The sequence below is a fragment of the Anguilla anguilla genome, chromosome 2, assembly GCF_013347855.1.
Source record: "Anguilla anguilla isolate fAngAng1 chromosome 2, fAngAng1.pri, whole genome shotgun sequence".
Lineage (NCBI taxonomy): Eukaryota > Metazoa > Chordata > Actinopteri > Anguilliformes > Anguillidae > Anguilla > Anguilla anguilla.
In genome coordinates this window covers 47725211-47742515 of record NC_049202.1, presented here as the reverse complement: position 1 = coordinate 47742515, position 17305 = coordinate 47725211, and the positions used below count along the sequence as shown (strand labels likewise).

Below are 17305 nucleotides of genomic sequence, written 5' to 3'. Positions count from 1 at the left end.
ACCCCATGCCGCAAACGAAACGTGTCGTAAACCTTTAGCTAATTCGCTAAAACTACACTCCCCATGTGTCATCGGCGTTTTGTTTAAACCTAAATTTAATCGAATGTATTCGTCACCAGAGGTCATAAATGCAATGCACGTGAAGCACTTTCATTCAGTAAGAGTAGCTCACGCACATGAAGCTAAAGGACAGAGGAACGTAGACATATAACTACTTCCTTGTGTTTAAGCCAGTGAGTCCAGTTCTGTGCAGTGAGTCACACGGATAAAACATGGCTGGTCTTGTTTACTGGTCTTCAGTCGTGACACGACACGCACTATTTATGCTAGCTAAAATTCACCTGCTCTGATGTCTTCCGCCACTAACGGAACAGTGAACTTGAACCGGAGAGCAGCGAAGGATTTAACGTTGATCGCTGGACAAAGAACGGGATTCGGCGCCAGCTACCTAACTAGCTATCTACTCTTGGCAAGTGATTAAGCCGTTCCGTGTAATGACGTTATTTTTCGTTTGCATCTGTGTGAGCTAACCTTGCCAGCGAGTGTTGACATTCGTTGCTAGCTTCGAGGCTCGATTTCTGTCAGTTTACAACTTTATTTTGGAGAAGAAAAATAAATGAAATGGTATTGAATAGAGTACCCACGCGAGCACTTAGAAAAGTACATACAACTAATAATCGTTTAAGTTAATGCTTAAATATTCTTGTTACGTTTATTCAGTTAATTGAGCTACTGATGAAGCAATAATGTGACAGTAGTTCCCGTTGGCAATACTGGGAGCTGAGTCACCAAGTGAGTAGCTAATGTTAGTTAGCAGGTTGTGCAAATGCATTTTATAGCAGCTGATCATTAGTGTAAGGACATGAAATCATACTGCAGGAATACTGGATGATAACGTTTTCTTACCACCTTTCTAGTCCGATAGTTTGGAAAGATGATTGGGTCCCCTGATGTGGTGGCTTTTACCAAAGAGGATGGTTTTGCGGAGGTGTATAAAGACCCCTGGATGATCCCAGAAGAGTTTTCTGTGCCTCTGTTTCCTCATTCTGGAAATGGTAATCCTTGGACAAAGACATCTTATGCTAAATTTACCAAGGATTTTATTTTGATTTCTGAGTTTTCTGAACAAGTTGGCCCACAGCCTTTACTCACCATTCCAGATGAGTCAAAAGTTTGTGGCACCTTTGATCTGAACTATTTCTCCCTGCGGATCATGTCTGTGGACTATCAAGCCTCATGTGTTGGCCATCCTCCTGGCTGTGGCTATCCAAAGCTTAATTTTGTGGAGGACTCAAAAGTTGTACTTGGGGACTCAAAAGAAGGTGCTTTTGCATATGTCCACCACTTGACTCTTTATGACTTGGAGGCGCGTGGCTTCGTTAGACCTTTCTGCATGGCTTATGTTTCAGCAGACGAAAGAAAGATCATGCAGCAATTTATAGAGCTATCATCTGAGTTTTCCAAAGCCTCGGAGTGTTTGAAAACTGGAAACCGGAAAGCTTTTGCTAATGAGCTAGAAAATAAACTAAAAGACTTGGAATATACCAGAAGTGTATTGCACAAGGAGACAGAACTGCAGAAAATGAGCAATGGCTGCTTTTCAACCCAAGCAATAGAGAAAGCTAATGAGTTGGCAAATGTTGAAAAATCTATTTATGAGCATAAAGATTTGTTAAAGCAGATCACATCCTACCCAAATAGAAAAATTAATGATCCTGAATTTCTGCCATATGAATCAGGCAGCCCTGTTGACTCAGCTGATCTAGGCCAGGAACCAACATTCAGGGAATTCAACTCTGAAGATCAGTCAGAGGATCACAGTATTAAACAAAAACCCTCTTACACCCCTCAGCTTGTAAAAGCAAAGTCAGCCAAATGTTTTGATAAGCGCTTGAAAACACTGGAAGAGCTCTGTGATTTATACTTCTTCCATCAAACAATGGATCAGCTCAGGTTAATCGAGAAGACGTTCCGAGGTGACCTGTGCTACATCTACACTAGTCAGATTGATCAGGCTTTGTTGAAAAAGCAGAAAATCACTAACTTCCTTTTTGAGGATAGTGAGTGGGAGGAAGAGGAAGCTGAGCAGCAATTCTGTGATGGGAAACAAACTATGACCAACAACCTACCTCCAGCTTCCATCCTGTCAGTTGAGCCATTGAGTCTGGATTCCTACACCTCATGTGTTGAGACTGTGCCTATTAAACTGGAGCCAGAAACTAATGAAGATAGGATTCATGGAAGAGAGCTGACTGAGTTCAGCCCCTGTGACCTCTTGCAAGACAATACTGATGAAGGTATTGATGCTGAAATGAAAGGCAGTCTAAGTAGTGGTGAAAGCATTGAGGTTCTGGGAACTGAGAAGTCTTTTAAAACTCAGGGACCAACAGTGAATTCAAACAGTGTGGCAAACCTTCAGCCATCTTATCCTGAAGTAGTTCGAAATAAAATTTTCACCAGGAGGACTTACAGTGAGGACAGCATTGAAATACTGAGCACTTGTGAATCCATTATACCTGAGGACCTGCGACCATCCTACCCAAGTGCTATTTATGAAGAGGAACTCCCTGTGGAGAGTTGCACAGATGCTGTACACAGTCAGACATCAATGTTGAATCAAGCCCCAGGCATGCTGGATGAGTGCGTTGATGAATCAGGGTCTAACCTGCAGGTGGAGTCGACATGCTGCATTGGAAAAGAGGACCACATTTATAAGGGGTCCTCACCTGAGCTGGCACAAGAGTGTTGTGCTAATGGAGTGATGAAACAGGAGCCACAATCTGATGATCAGGGGGATCCTACTCTGCAGGCGGATTTTTCTCTTGATCAGGCGACCTTTTCTGAAGCCTCTCCTGCCGGGCTTCCTCTATATGAATTGAACCCAAACTGTCTCTCAGATGATGTCTCTAGAATGAACTGTGATGACCTCTCTGACAGCACCAGCTTCATGAGTGCCTCCACAAATTCTGATAGGACATATTCACCCTTTCTTTATGGAAATCCCATTACTGTGAAGCACAAGAAGAAGTTTGGGCAGAGTGCTTTGAGGTTCATCAGACAGTACCCCTTTGCCCAGCAAGCTGTTTTCTGCCTAATGAGCGGCAGAACTCTAGTTGTGTTGGGAGCTGATGAAGGTACAGTGAGAAAGCTGGTTAATGCTTTGTCAATTTTCATACCCAAAATTGGTAAGCACGGAGAAGCTGTAAAACAATGGCTTTCTTCACCATTCCAACTGACCGAGTTGCTGAACTGGAAGCTTATTGGCCTTCACAGGTAAGACTTTGATAGCAATGTATTAGAGATAAAAATCTAACCTGATTCTGCATTTCAGCACCAATTCATTTTACCTACTGTCTTTATCGTAGCTGTTCATTGTTAATGTTGGTCAGTGGTTTTAATTTTCACGTGCTTAAATGCCAAACATAATTTCACTTCTCATTTTCAGTTTCTACCACATGATTTACAGCTTTTGTTACACAGATAAGAACTAAGTCAGTAATATATAAAATTCAAGTCAAACCTCTACATCTGCTACTTCCACCGTTTAAGATGTATGAAAAGTGCCATCCTGTAGGTTTTCACTCTAACCTTAAGAAAGCATACCTCATTCAAAATCTGGAGAAGTATTCATGTTTATGACTTTGTCACATGTCCTTTGCATGTAATGACTGCTTGAAGTAGTTCTGTTTGTGAAGTCTTGTGCGGACAATAGTCACTGACATGTCCACCTCAGCTTCTGAAGAGTGTTTCTGATCTGTTTTACAGTATGCATTTGTACACTAGTAATTAAACCAGATCTGCATTAGTTACGATCAGGGCCACTGGGATAGAATGCTTCATTTTGCTCAGAGAAAACAATGCTTGGCTTCTGTAGTCATTTGCAGTTGTTCCACCGAGTTGACCTTTCATTTCACTTGACACAGCAGTAACCAAGATCCCACTGAGAGTGATGTCAGCGGCACCACACTGTGAAAGGGAGGGTGAAAGGGCTAATACTCAGAGGATATGAAATGTCTCATGAATTGCACTCATAGTGCAAAGAAACTTTAATCACCACCGGTCTGACCGATGTTGTCTCCTCACCAGCCACACCATCTGAAAAGAATAGATCTTAAGCTGAACAAGGCTATTAAAGCTGGAATTTTCCTGTGTTCAAATAATGATTACCACTATTGTTTCAGAAAGATGAAGCAGAGAAAAGCAATATTTGGTTTTATGTCTGTTGCAGTTGAAAGGACTCAAATCCATTTTCCTGAGATCATTTTTTAAAAATATTTTACTGTAGGAATATTATCCTTTTTCAAATATCTAAACAAAATATTCAGTTAATGTCATATGTATGAAAACGTTAGGAAAGTCCTGGAGATGTTACTGGTTTTTGTCCTGAATGTGATTGCACAATTTGCACAATTAATAACAGTATGAGCCTCAATATCCAGGGTCTGAATGTTGAAATACTGAGTACCACTACCTTCAGCTGTTGGTTACCTGTGTTTATTAAACCTAATAATTAGGTTGTCATATTATGTAGCTAGAGGTTTGGATGAAGGAAAAAATCTTGTCCGTTGCTGGCCGTGCCTTGTGAATGGCATGAAAAGGCCAGAATTGCCTCACCCTGAATGGTTTCCAGAATTTGAACCAGTCTTCTCCTTCTGTTTGGTTTGTCAGGGTGGCCTCTCCAGCAGGTTCTAGCATGGTGCACTCCCTGAGCCGCTATAGTCGCTATATCAGCGTTCTGGACATTGACCACAAGACACTGCGCTGCCCACCGTACAAGGGCTCTTTGATTGGGAAAATGGTCGACCACCATACTCAGATCAAGCGCGGGAGCACCTACTTCATGCATGTGCAGAGTATGCAAACACAGCTGTGTTCCAAGGCTTTCCTCTACACCTTCTGCCATCATCTCCACCTTCCCATAAGCGCAGATGAAGACCAAGACGCTGTGGCATCACGAAGGACCAACTTTCTGCACCACCAGTTGCGCTACGGTGAGGATGACTGCAGAATAATGCAGTTTCTGTCTGAGCTCATCAAACACCATTACCTGCATGGTTCCAGCAAGGGGGGCACCCTGCCTGTTTTCAGCTTTAACTATACCACCAGCTTTTTGCACAAACCTTAGGTGTGAATGTTGCATGCTGTATCAGATTATTTCACTGGCTCCTGAACAATTCTGGGTTCCTTTCCATTCTTACTGTGGTAGGAAATGGAAATGAAGAAAAACAATGAATGTAAATTTTTTTTTTCAAGTGATTAACTATGGTGTGTTGTCATAAGTGTTGACTGAGTGGTGCATTTGCTGTTGAATGTGGTTTACTCTTGTATTTTTTGATCTCTAAAGTGCTATTTATTATTGATGTAATTCCCCAGCCTTATTCTTGAAAACAGCCATGGACATATATACTGTTGAGCAGAAATGAGTATCTTCCAGAGGGGTACTGCAGCTGAAAGACTAATTACCAAAATGTCTTGCTAGTATGACGGATGAAGTCAAAGTGTACCTACAAGTAATTATCCTTACGGTGCCATACTGATCCGTTTTGTAAAAATAAAAACATTACATACTGAACACATTATGCCAATGCATCTTGGTCTCAGTTGTTTTATCAAACCAGATTTGCTGAGAGCTGAAAATGGCCAAGTAACCTCACCAGTTCAATCAGTGCACCTGGGTGGGTAACATTTAATACATTTTTCTCATCAATGAACTACTTTGAGATACTATGTAAAATGATTGTTATTGATCAGCAGATCACTGAAAAACTGTGCCAATTTCTTTTTCTTCCTTTTTGTGAATTTCAATTATTTTTTTGCCTTTTTCAGGAATTCAGACTGTTTTTATGCATTGTACTTTTGTGGTTCTGTGCTAGATTGGAAAAGTTTTAATTCATGAGTAACATTTCAATTACAAAATGACAATTTTTCTTTGAATACAAATGAGCAGACATTTTCTTTTAGGAAAAAAACTAATGAAAATGGCAGATAAAGTGAAATGAGACCATGATCTTTGTTGGTGGTAGTGTGTCACAATAAACAGAGTAAATCCGGAATTGTCAATCTATGCTTCATAAATTTTTTAAGATAAAAATGAGGACGAATGCCAGTGCCCTCCAAGATAAATATACTGAAATAAAGAAAATGAATCATATCTGACTTGGGTTAATTACATTTTGAACCCTTCTTATTTAGATGCAATTGAATCAGGTGGGGCTCTGAATATGCATGTTATGATAAAATGGTGTAAAATGATGCATATGATATTGCATGTTTCAAGGATTATTATTTGTCATCAACCTTTGTGCTAAATGGAAAGTGTTGTGGATCAGTCTGCAAATAATTGTTAGAATACACTTGTCCAAATCTTCTACTATGTGAAAGTAATATGGGTGTCAGTATGGTAGGGATATGTTATTGGTTTACAGAACTAGAAATGGTCCAGTTAATTCCAATTATTAATCAGTCTAATTGGTGATGTTCTTAAAGTGTTCCTGCTCTATATTTGAACTGCAAAACAGAAATAGTATTTTATGAGCTGTTGCAATGGCAAAAAAGGGTAACTGTCTCTGAAATCCAAGTGATTGTAGCCACTCATCACTAGTCCAAGTTCCTTGGCCTCTTCCGCAGATATGAAATATCTTTGTGTATTAAACATCTTAACTGGTGTTTTTTCATGCTTACAAAACTTGTTAAGGTAACTGAAGTGTGAGCCCTCTGAAATGAATTGCAGCACAAATGTAAACTCAAGAGCTAATTCTTGACCTACATACTTTAAACGTTTAGAATTTGTGCACCCCACAAAGTGTCAATTGTGGAGATGTAATTCAGTGTGTTGTATCAAACATTTGGAAATTTGTAGATGAATTTCATACTGGGAATAACAGGATCCCTGCCAGGATTGCTGGATATTTTTTGTTCTTCCTCTGGTAAATTTCCATAAAGCTGCTAGATATTGAAATAAGATTGTTCAAACAACCCATATATAATTTTTGGGGGAGGATTTTTGTATGGGATTGAATTTGTGTTTGGATGTCTTTCAGCTAAAGCCTTACTGTTATACCTGTCAGATTACTTCAATACCCATGTATACAGTGCATTTACTTCAAACACTGACTGTACACTTTTTTTCCTACCCAAATCCATTTGCAGTAAACAAAAAATAAATTTAAAATATCCTGTCCTGACAGAGTTTATTTCTACAGGTTTTCTGGACATTTCGATACTTTATGTAACCTAGTGTCGGATTCACACAGCCTTTGTGTGTGACCATGGGCAGGATGTAACGGGCTTTATCCTGCTGTGTTATCAATAATGGTATAACTGGGTTTTAAAAAAACTGCTATGTGTTTATTTTTGAATGTTAGCCAATGTCTGCATTTGATTTTGCACAGGAATGTTTGGTGGTTCGGAGATTTTTGTTTTATTAGAATTTGCTTTTGTATGTTTTGAGTTGTAAACACCAGAATTTAATATATTTAATAAAATGTCAAATCTGACCCAACCTGTCAACTGTATTACTTGCCCATGTGATTTATAAAGTCTTTCATTTCTTTAAATTAATATTTTTATTTTGTCAAAGACCTTACGTATAACTGCCAGTAGTTTTTGGTCACATATTATTTAATAGTTTTTACAATGCAATTAATTCACAATGCAATTTCACCAAATGCAACAATATGCCACAAATAGCTTTAGAAAAAATGTGCAGGCATTAAAGTATTAAAGAAAAGAAACAAAAGTTTAAAAATATGTATAGTCCTAGTTCACAAAAAAGTGAACTATTGTCATGGTTCCAGGTTTATTATTAATCTCAATGCAATGTTAAAGGAAATAAACTAAAACTATACAATTCCCCATACTTAATGAATACGTTGTTCAACAGAAAGCACTCAATGTTCCATAACACTGAAATCACAACAGTGATTGCAACAAAAATGCAACATCAATATGGTTGCAGTTATTCAATGCAAGTTGCAAAAATGTCAACATTCAAACAACTTTGGCCCATATTCAATAAACATACATCCTTAACTTTGACTTACAAGTAAATGTAAGAGTTGCACCTTTTCTTGATACACTCAGTTATTGCTGAACTTCAAAGGAAAACTCAATTGTCGGCCAAAGTTAAGGGCAAATTGATTGATTGAATGGAAGCCTTTTTAAAAGATTGAATGTGCTTTTAAAAAAAAAAGTAAAAATGAGTCTTATTCCATTGGATGCTGTTTTACTGCAACTGTGGGGGACATGCATTTATACTTTTCTTCATCCTGATGAGCTCAAGGAACCTGCGTTTATCAGGCATAAGATCAAGCTCCTATGGAAAAAAAAGCACAGCAACAGTGAAATGCAGAACGAACAATGATCTGTAAATATGCCTCAATTTTCAGTGTCATGCATTAATGGGTATGGAGAGGGGGCTTAAAAGAATACCATCAATTAGCTGCGTACCAGTCTAAAGTGTAAAATGAAAAGTTTCAGACAGAGCATGTAAAACACTTACATATTGTTGTAGGAAGCATCTGAGGTAGTACTGCCATGGGAAATCATGCCTAGACATTTATGAAAACGGAATGATAAAAACAGCCAATATAAATAGGTGACATAAGTATCTGTTCAGTGCCGGCAGGGAACAGTAGCTACACATACAGATATCAAATTCCTCAGAAAAGCACAATTTCAATAAACAAGGTATTTTTTAATTTTATTCTTACATATAAAAACGGATCTCATGGAATAAAATGTAAAAGACGTACTCATTCCAATGATTTAATAGGTCATCAAGGATTTGATGGTTGACTGAAAATAAAAGTGGACGTTTGTCCAGCAAGTAGAAGAAGAAGAAGTCTGCGATGAGGGTATGCTCCGACATGTCCCTTTTTCTGCAGAAGAAATTCCAGTGATTATTTCATCGACACCTGAAATTCCCCAGCTGATATGCAACAGTTCAGGACAGTAGTATGAACCTTAATATGTTGGATGTTTAGTTACCGGTAGGTGTGTACATGCTTTTCCCTGTACAGTTCTTCCAAAAGTGTATTAATGAACACCTGCAGGATGTCAGGCCTGGCACTGAGGCTATGGAAGAACCACTTCAGGGCCCATGCATTTGCCTAGAGAAAAAGACAAGGTACCTCGCATTCACGCTTATAAATTGATACTTGTATAGCAGTGTGTTGAGACACACTGCAAATTGATCATTTGAGATGCATTCAATACGGCACAATAAAGCATGTTTGTTCACTTTTACTTCAGTCTTCATACCCTGCAGTAAGAAAAACTGCAGTAACAGCGATGTTAAAAGTTAAACTGAAGTCACTGAGCAGGACATGCTGCCACGCAATGGCCTCACCTTGAAAGCTATGACGATGTTGAGGATATTGATCATGCCACTGTGGAGAATCCTTTGCACTAGGGACTGTGTGACTAGCAACAGAAGAGCCTGGTCTGGAAACCTCTGCATTAAGAAAAGAAAATAATTGCACAAAACAGTGAAAATGCCAGGTCTTCTCAAAATAATTCAGCACAACCCCATGATTACCAAACTTACATATTGAAATGATTTTGGAATTTGGATTTGTGATCCATCTTGGAGAATGGCTGTTGCCATGTCCCTTGCCTTCTAAAAAATGAAAAGGTACATATTATCAGCACTAATGTTGTTTAAGGTCATGAAATGTCATTCATTTTAGAGGAGGAAAAAAAAACTATGAATTTACCATCTGAAATTCAATGTCAGGCACAGGGAACGAGGCACATGTAAGAGAGCCATCTTCAGCCATTACTGGACAGCACGCCGCACTGATCAGGTTCACCCACGGCTCTGACTGCAAACACGTGTTTAATGTTAAACTGGGAAAATTATCATGAACACAGCTTACATTTGGATGTTTTTTTTTTTTTTTTTTCTTTTTTTAATCAAACATTTAACACGTGACAGTGGTCTAGACCCAAATGCTAGAGCACTGTATCATCGATTAAACAGAGACCCAGAAACCTAAAAGTAGTCTGTGCCTGAACACTTGTATACTTACATCCATAAACACTGCTGTGTTGCAACTCAAAATCCTCAAAGCACACTTAATAATCTCAGATGTCTTTGGAAGACTGGCATCTATAAAAACCAAAACAAAAAATGATTGAGACAAGTCTTTCCAATAAACAGAAAATAGAGGCAGGACAAACACAGTTCAAATTTGGATATGACCTTTGACAGTCTCCCACTCTGTTGACAGAAAAGGATCTTTTCCAACTGGCATTTTTCCTGTGGTGAGGATCCTCAAGTAAATGGCAAACTGGTTGGGAGTCAGTCGACAAGCACTGCAGCACATCTCTGATGTTGGACTGAAAAAACTCTGTAATGCTGTATGGTAGTCGCCAGCCTTGCACAAGAAAAAGGGGACGTGATCTCTCATACTCTGTATACTGAGGGGAAAAAAGGAACTGAATTATCAAATGCAAAGAAAATATTACATTTGTACATCTTTCCTCAGAAAATTAAAATGGTGGGGAAAATGATATTAAAAATGGACTCACAGCATTTTGTTGTCGCTCCTCACAACCTTGAGATACCTTGCCAGCTCCCTGTACCTGAAAGATGAAAATTCTTTTTATGAGGTCCCAGTTGTTTTTTTATGGATAATAAAGCACCAGAGACTGTTTTTGATCATTACAGAAAGACAATCAGGAGGTTGACGTCACAATTCAAATGGTTGACCCCAGATGACCAAATCTCATTTAAGGCAAAAAGCGAACCTTCAATGTTAAGTGCCAAATGTCAAATTCAGTTTTACATGTTCTCTCTCATTTCAATGACAATAGTAAAATATTTCACACCTTTTTTGCTCCTTCAGTTTCTCCACACGTGCCTGTACAGCAACCACTGGTTCAAAAAGGACTTCTCTCTTCCCTCTTAGGACTCGCTCTCCTGTGATGTTCTGCCCTTTTAGCACAGCCACCAGCAGAGGATCGTCCCACTGGAGCACATTCAGACTGAAACACAGGTCCATCAACCTCGTTTAGCATCAATAAAACTATTCTGAAAATATTTTACATGGGAAAACCCAGAGGCACCAAACTGTCACCCACCGACCGCTCAGCCATCTGCATTTCACCGGCAGTGGGAGTGACTGAAAGAAGTTTTGCAGTTTCTTTGAGAACGAAGCACTGAAGTCACCAACCACCATCAAGTTCCTCAGAGCATTTGTCACCCTACAACAGAAACACTCAGGAATAAAATCACGGAGCAGCAACATCACCCATTACCATATAGCACCGATAACAGCCTTACTACCTATACTAGCAGTGCAAACAATGCACACCCTTCCAATCCTTAACGTAGTTACTTCATAACGTAGTAACAATTTAATTATTATATGACGAGGGAAAATCAAGCTATGCTAAAGGCATGTGGGTAAAAGACAACAGGTGCTGGCACAAAACCGGCACAGCTGCTGCGGCTGAAATTCCAGAATACAATGCAGGTTTGATTCAAATCTCCAAATCCCCAAACTAAAGTAAGCTAAACCACCTCCAGTGACCATTTATAATAAAGAGGTAATCTTGCTGGTGCAACAGACACATAGGATGTTAATAATTATGAAGGTAAAATAATGCTATTTTTTACAGTAATTGATTTTCACAATAAGAAGTATCATTTTAAAAGTACTCCTTTGTATTTTACTCATTTCTACATGCAGTACATTGTTCTGTACACTGTATGGGAATAGGAAAACTTAAATGAATCGCCAGATACCCCTTTGGAAAACATTAAATCAGCACAAGAGAAAATGTGAGATATCATTATTTCTTAATAAGCAAGAATTTTCTATTACATTTAAGACATTTGGTTGTTGGCATCATCTGATATACCACCACCACTGTACATAGTATATAACCATGTATGAGAGTAACTTTTTTAACAATTAAAACAATTTTGTTGACAATAAATTTACTAAATCAATAGTATTTCTTGTCATTGGTTACTTTTGCGGCTAATATATTTCTTTTTTGCAATTTTACTAATCGATAAAAAAAGGATTGCCTATATTCCATTAAAGCACGCATCTCCAACATGAAAGGATTAGCAACAAATTATTGTGAAATAATGAGCCAATTCATGATAAAGTCCATGCACATTTAAAACCATTTTACCAATTTTTTAACACTTTACCTTGTCAATAATACAGGAATGGCATCAGAAACGTATGCTTTTGGATCTGTATTTGGGATGCTGTAGAGAGATAATTCAGAATTGTGTTTGTGCATGAGTTTTTTATTTTAATAAAAGCAATAACATACTTTATAGTAAGCTGGAACAATATCCAGTGTAAAGCAGCCATAATCCACCTTGACTATGTCTAATGTACAATCCTAAAGCTTTGACAGTAGAAAGAGAAAGCATGTACCCTGTTGGTTGCGTATGAACAATAAAATTTTTGGCAGCTCCAAGCAACATCACTGCAGCGGTTCTGGGCTTCTCTTTGTCAGCTTTATCCAGGAACTCAGACACAAGATTGTATACTCTGGAGTAGCTGAAGGAAAGAAGATATTGTAGTGAATAAATCTTACAGAGTAGAGACATTATCAAACTGAAATATGTGACAAATGATTCTCTTACTCGTAGAGCATCACATCCACGTGTCTGGATTTGCATTTTTTGCATCCTGCAGTGAACGAATTGGCTGCATGGCAATAGCAGCCACAACTGACAATATCTGATAACGATGTCTTCACTCCCTTCAAAAATGTGCAATACTCCACTTTCAAAACTTCTTCAAACTTCAGTAGAACAGACTCTGAATATTGGAGAGAAAAAAAATAACACAGGACTATCACAAAGTTCTATCATCGCATTACAACAAATAATTAAAATTGTGGAATAACTTGATTAAGTATACCAGCACGTCTCAGTTCTGCATCTACCTCCAGAAGATCAAAATTAAAAACATGAAGGTATCCAAGAACAGCTTTATCCCTCTGGTCCTTCCAGAACACACTTCGTTTATGAGCATTGCAATGGCAGATTCCAGAGGTGCTCCACAACATACACTAAAAAATAAAATAACAGTCATTGACCATTTCAATAATTCACAGAGACTGTAACAAATCAATACTGTATACTGTAAACAAACTACTGACAAATGGCTCCTGTAGCAAAACAATTTCTTTCAATGTTGGCATTACAACTCAGTTTTACTTGCCCTTACCTCTGATGCCAACTTATCACAGATATAACAGAAACACTGCTCACAGAAAGCCTTGTTGTTGTCAACTGGATTACTGGTGTTGTTCTCCATTGGACTTGAAAGCAAACAGAATGAAATTATTTAAATATTTAACACACAGCAAACACACAGAAGTCAAACACTGCATTTTCCCCAGTTAATTTACTTTCCGAGGATTTGAATATAATTTCAATTTTAGTGTTTTCAATTGGCCAGCCAGTTTTCAAACGGTGGTTATGGGGGTATTCAGGCATCATAGCTTAAAGCAAGAAAACTCCAAAAACCTACCAGTGCAGCAATGTTGTTTCCAGAGGTTGTATAAATGACCAGATGAATTCTATAGCACTCACATATATAATTATGAACGTTTGTTTTTACTGTACATTGTATTGATACTTTTTTCCTACTCAGTACTCAAGCAGCTTAACCCCATGGACCTGAACAGTAATGTTGATGCCATACCATAATTTCTGCAGCCTGCAGCAGTCTTAGGCTCTATGTGTCAAAGGAAATTAGTCCCAAATTAAAATAAGATTAAAGTTCCTTTGGAATTACATGAAGTTTATTTTTTTGGTTTAGTCAACAAACCATGAATGCCATCATACTAGCCACTGAAAAACCAGCTGACCATCTACACAACTTAAAATTCAAAGAAGAAAATTTGAAGTTCTGGGTTATGGATAGTAGGGATTTGCATATGGATGTTTTTCAGTGCTGGGGTAACCAGGGAATTTTGACAGAGTACTCCAGTGCTCTTTGGTAGTTGGAATACTGACAATTGTATTTATCCATATTTGAAATGAAGCGAGGGGGGGGCGACAAACATGTCGACCAGGGGCGTGGGGGGTAATCTGTATTCTTTCTCCACTGTTTTTAATAATGCACGCGTCACTGTGTGGACAAACGCATCATCACACTTGTTTTATTGTGCACACCAAATTACCATTTTTCCATTTCCTGTTTAGTGATGACTTTTCCAGTCAATATTATTTCTGGAATTTCTTTTGAATTACAGGGCTAGTGGCTTGGAAATCTATGGAGACATGATTTGGGAGGGGGTATTCCCTCCCAGCCCAAATTTTGCCAATTCATTCTAAAATATTTCATCCTGGTGACTGTGGTGGGTGCGTTGGGGGGAAAGATATGACTTTGGGAATGACTTTATGTGGACAATGGACATTTTACACTGTAGAGGGTGTTAATACCCCAGAGATAAAACAGGTAGCACATCTTCAGTCCCACTAGTGGTTTACATTAGAATCTAGCTAGCAAATAAATCACAGCAAGAATACATTTCGGGTTACCAAGTTAAAAGAATAATCCAAATGTGCAGTAAGGTTACACCGTATGGAGGGAATGCAGGGTAACTGGCGCTTGAAAAGCAGTGGTCTTGTTAACACAGGATTCATAAACTCAGACATTCCAAGGTCTTTTTTAGGATTAGGCTACAACTGGTGATGACCCAGACTTTAACCACAACAAAATAAATTACTCTTGTTTCTTTGAGCCAATTGTCTTTCAGTGTCTGACATTTGTGATGTCTATTGACCACAGTATTTACACAGCCATTTGTAACATCGCAAGATTCAGAGAATGCGTTTCATGTGAACGAAAAGTTGAAAATGAGATGTCGCTCTCTAGGTAGCTTGCTCAACATGAGTAAAATAAAGCAGAAATTGTACCAAGGATTTTTAAATATTGGTCCTTGCATTTTGAAAAAGTTGTTTAGATCAGAATTCCAAAAACAATATTTGTATCGTATTTAGTCCTGCCATTTCATCCCGCTTCTGTTACAAATGTCACAAAAGTATGAACAAAATAATTTTGTTATTATTGTAAGTAGGCATATTATAGCAACAACAAAATTCAGAACACAAGTAATTCAGTGTAAAATGCAAATTTTCAAATGCCCTGCGTTCTAAAGACACAGCATTCCATGGGCTAACAGGACTACTGGAAAGGGAAAGTAGTGCTATCTGATGATTGATATGTTGGCTAAAGGATAGACAGCTACATAATTTTCTCCTGATAAATTTAGAAGATAAAATGGTCTGTATGTAAATATAAGACTATAAATATGAAACTACTTTGACACGTCTTTCTAATAAAAAGTTGTTATTTCACTGGAAAATAAAGAGCACGCTTTTTAATGTTAATGCCTAGTCCCAGTCCTACTGGTTTAAAGTCACAACTGCTTTTGAAATGCATACTACAAAGAAAGGTTTCTAGAAGCCAGCAGTATTACCCACACAACAAACCTTAATTTACTTTGAAACTTATGCCAGATGTACATTTTATTTTGTTCTAAGCAGACATTGCATACATTTAACTAAGTACATACTTAATCATCAGTATACTCTGCCAACAGTGCACATGCACTGCATCTTTTTGTCCTTGTCGCTATGTCATGGCTTTGCAAATACATTGGTCTGTGAATATTTAAACACACTCCTTTGAGTCAAACTCACTTGAAAAGATGGATACTGCAGTCATATCTGGCATGTGGCATGACAGCTGCCTTTTTGGAGAAAGTTACTGCCAAGTCTTCATCCACAATCTCACTAGTATTGTCATCCTCTGGTGTTGGGTTATCTTGCAAAATAAAACAAAATCCCACACATTTTTCTAAAAGGTGCAAAAAAATGCTAACCGAATAAAGCAAGCCTGCACACAACCATATAGTTGATTATGTTTGGTACACTAGCATCTTTATCAGGAATTTCTCTCAACAATACTTACAGAAAGCTTGTCCGCTGGTTAAAATATTACAATCACTGCTCCATAACCTAAACACTCAACCTTAAAATCGCTGGCGCAGCTTAAAATATTGATATGCCGAGGGGAACATGATTTAAAACTTTACCTCCATTCTTGGCAAATTCATCCACGAACAACACAGAAGATTCGTCCGAAGGCAGTGTAGTACAATCATCCTCCTCATCACTGACAATAATAATGATGTTTTCTTGGTCCATCTTTATGGGACACTAAACGTCAAATTAAGGGGAATAAAAGCAAAAAGTTATTAAATAACTTAAAACTCATAGTTAATGTTATGTTGCAGGGTGGTCTTCTAAATCATTTTTCTTCGTGGGTTTCCTTAGTTTTCCTTTAGTCCAGACAGTCATTTTGATACCCATGTAATGTATGATAGCTGACTATTAGATGACTAGCTGAAACTGTCTGCAAAGAATACTGGCAAATTTTTGTGTTAAGGCTTAAGAACGGTAACTAAATGACCACAAAAGCCATCGTAACGTAACGTTAGAACGACTTCCAAATAAGCCAATCATCACATAACTAAACAGAGTGCCCCACTGTCCCTGTGACAAAATGGAAGGAAAGGCCTCATCAACTGTCTTTTCTACGTAAGTTAGCAACTTTAAAAACTAATTTCCCTTAACCGGTGAAACACAAATGCGTGTTTTTCAACTCAGGAACTATTCTACGTCGCTGAAGAATCACAGTGTAGCTAACTAAGCCACGGGTGCGCTGCGCACAAAATCTGTGAAAACATATAAATAGCCGAAAAGTGAGGTACATTTCCACTCTACTGGTGCTAACTGTGCGGCTATTCGGTTAGCCAAGTGGTCAGCTGTGCCACTACGTCGACTTTAGGGTACTGTTCTCAAGTCTGCATACTTTCGGAAATACTTCTTATTCGCTGACAAGCAGCTGTCTTCCATGCATTTTAGTGTTAGATAGGAAAGCCGTTTACCTTTCGCCAATCATTGACCGAAGGAGTGAGACTGCCAGCTCGCAAGTTTCCTTAATTCAACTACCAAAATTATCTTCCTTTAATTTTAGCGCCGTTGCCGCTACATACGTCATGAACCATAGAGTGCATATTAAACGAGACAGGAAATGACCCCTTCCTGTAAGCTGGAGCTGTGAAGTCCCGGAAATAAGACAGTAACGTGCGTGTTGAGGGCAAAACATTAAAGTGAATGGTGAATATCATAATTTTAAGGCAAAATAAAACTTCCATGACGGTATTTTGAAAATCGATTAGCGACCATTACGTTACATATGAAAAGCAGATGTAAAATATATAATATGTAATAAAATATGAAATGAATATT

The 17305-nt window shown here is 38.2% G+C and overlaps 2 protein-coding genes across 2 annotated transcripts; one reads left to right on the top strand and one right to left on the bottom strand.

The window, feature by feature from the left end:
- The first annotated feature begins 33 nt into the window (after positions 1 to 33).
- LOC118220539 (guanine nucleotide exchange protein smcr8a-like) lies at positions 34 to 7496 on the top strand. The gene is made up of 3 exons (XM_035404365.1): positions 34 to 469; positions 918 to 3273; positions 4669 to 7496. The coding sequence occupies exons 2-3, from the start codon at positions 935 to 937 to the stop codon at positions 5123 to 5125; spliced, it is 2796 nt and encodes a 931-aa protein (XP_035260256.1). The 5' UTR covers positions 34 to 469; positions 918 to 934; the 3' UTR covers positions 5126 to 7496.
- A 106-nt stretch (positions 7497 to 7602) lies between these two features.
- zgc:112980 (uncharacterized protein LOC503706 homolog) lies at positions 7603 to 17092 on the bottom strand. Its single transcript, XM_035402755.1, has 20 exons — positions 16942 to 17092; positions 16087 to 16210; positions 15692 to 15815; positions 13206 to 13299; positions 12897 to 13047; positions 12617 to 12794; positions 12405 to 12530; positions 12170 to 12229; positions 11086 to 11208; positions 10834 to 10989; positions 10534 to 10587; positions 10205 to 10422; positions 10032 to 10111; positions 9717 to 9824; positions 9548 to 9619; positions 9350 to 9454; positions 8989 to 9110; positions 8754 to 8879; positions 8501 to 8549; positions 7603 to 8314 (listed from the first exon to the last, which is right to left on the bottom strand). Exons 2-20 carry the CDS (start codon positions 16196 to 16198, stop codon positions 8225 to 8227), a joined length of 2148 nt encoding a protein of 715 aa, XP_035258646.1. The 5' UTR covers positions 16199 to 16210; positions 16942 to 17092; the 3' UTR covers positions 7603 to 8224.
- Positions 17093 to 17305: the final 213 nt, after the last annotated feature.

Bases quoted from the DNA above. Each gene is read 5' to 3' on its own strand.
- zgc:112980 (XM_035402755.1), bottom strand. From the start codon at position 16,198: ATGGACCAAGAAAACATCATTATTATTGTCAGTGATGAGGAGGATGAT. The intron at 12,230-12,404 runs GTACATGCTTTC...ATCTCTCTACAG, and splicing joins GTTCATACGCAACCAACAGG to CATCCCAAATACAGATCCAA. The intron at 9,825-10,031 runs GTAAGTATACAA...ACGTGTTTGCAG, and splicing joins ACACAGCAGTGTTTATGGAT to TCAGAGCCGTGGGTGAACCT.
- LOC118220539 (XM_035404365.1), top strand. From the start codon at position 935: ATGATTGGGTCCCCTGATGTGGTGGCTTTTACCAAAGAGGATGGTTTT. The intron at 3,274-4,668 runs GTAAGACTTTGA...TTGGTTTGTCAG, and splicing joins AAGCTTATTGGCCTTCACAG to GGTGGCCTCTCCAGCAGGTT.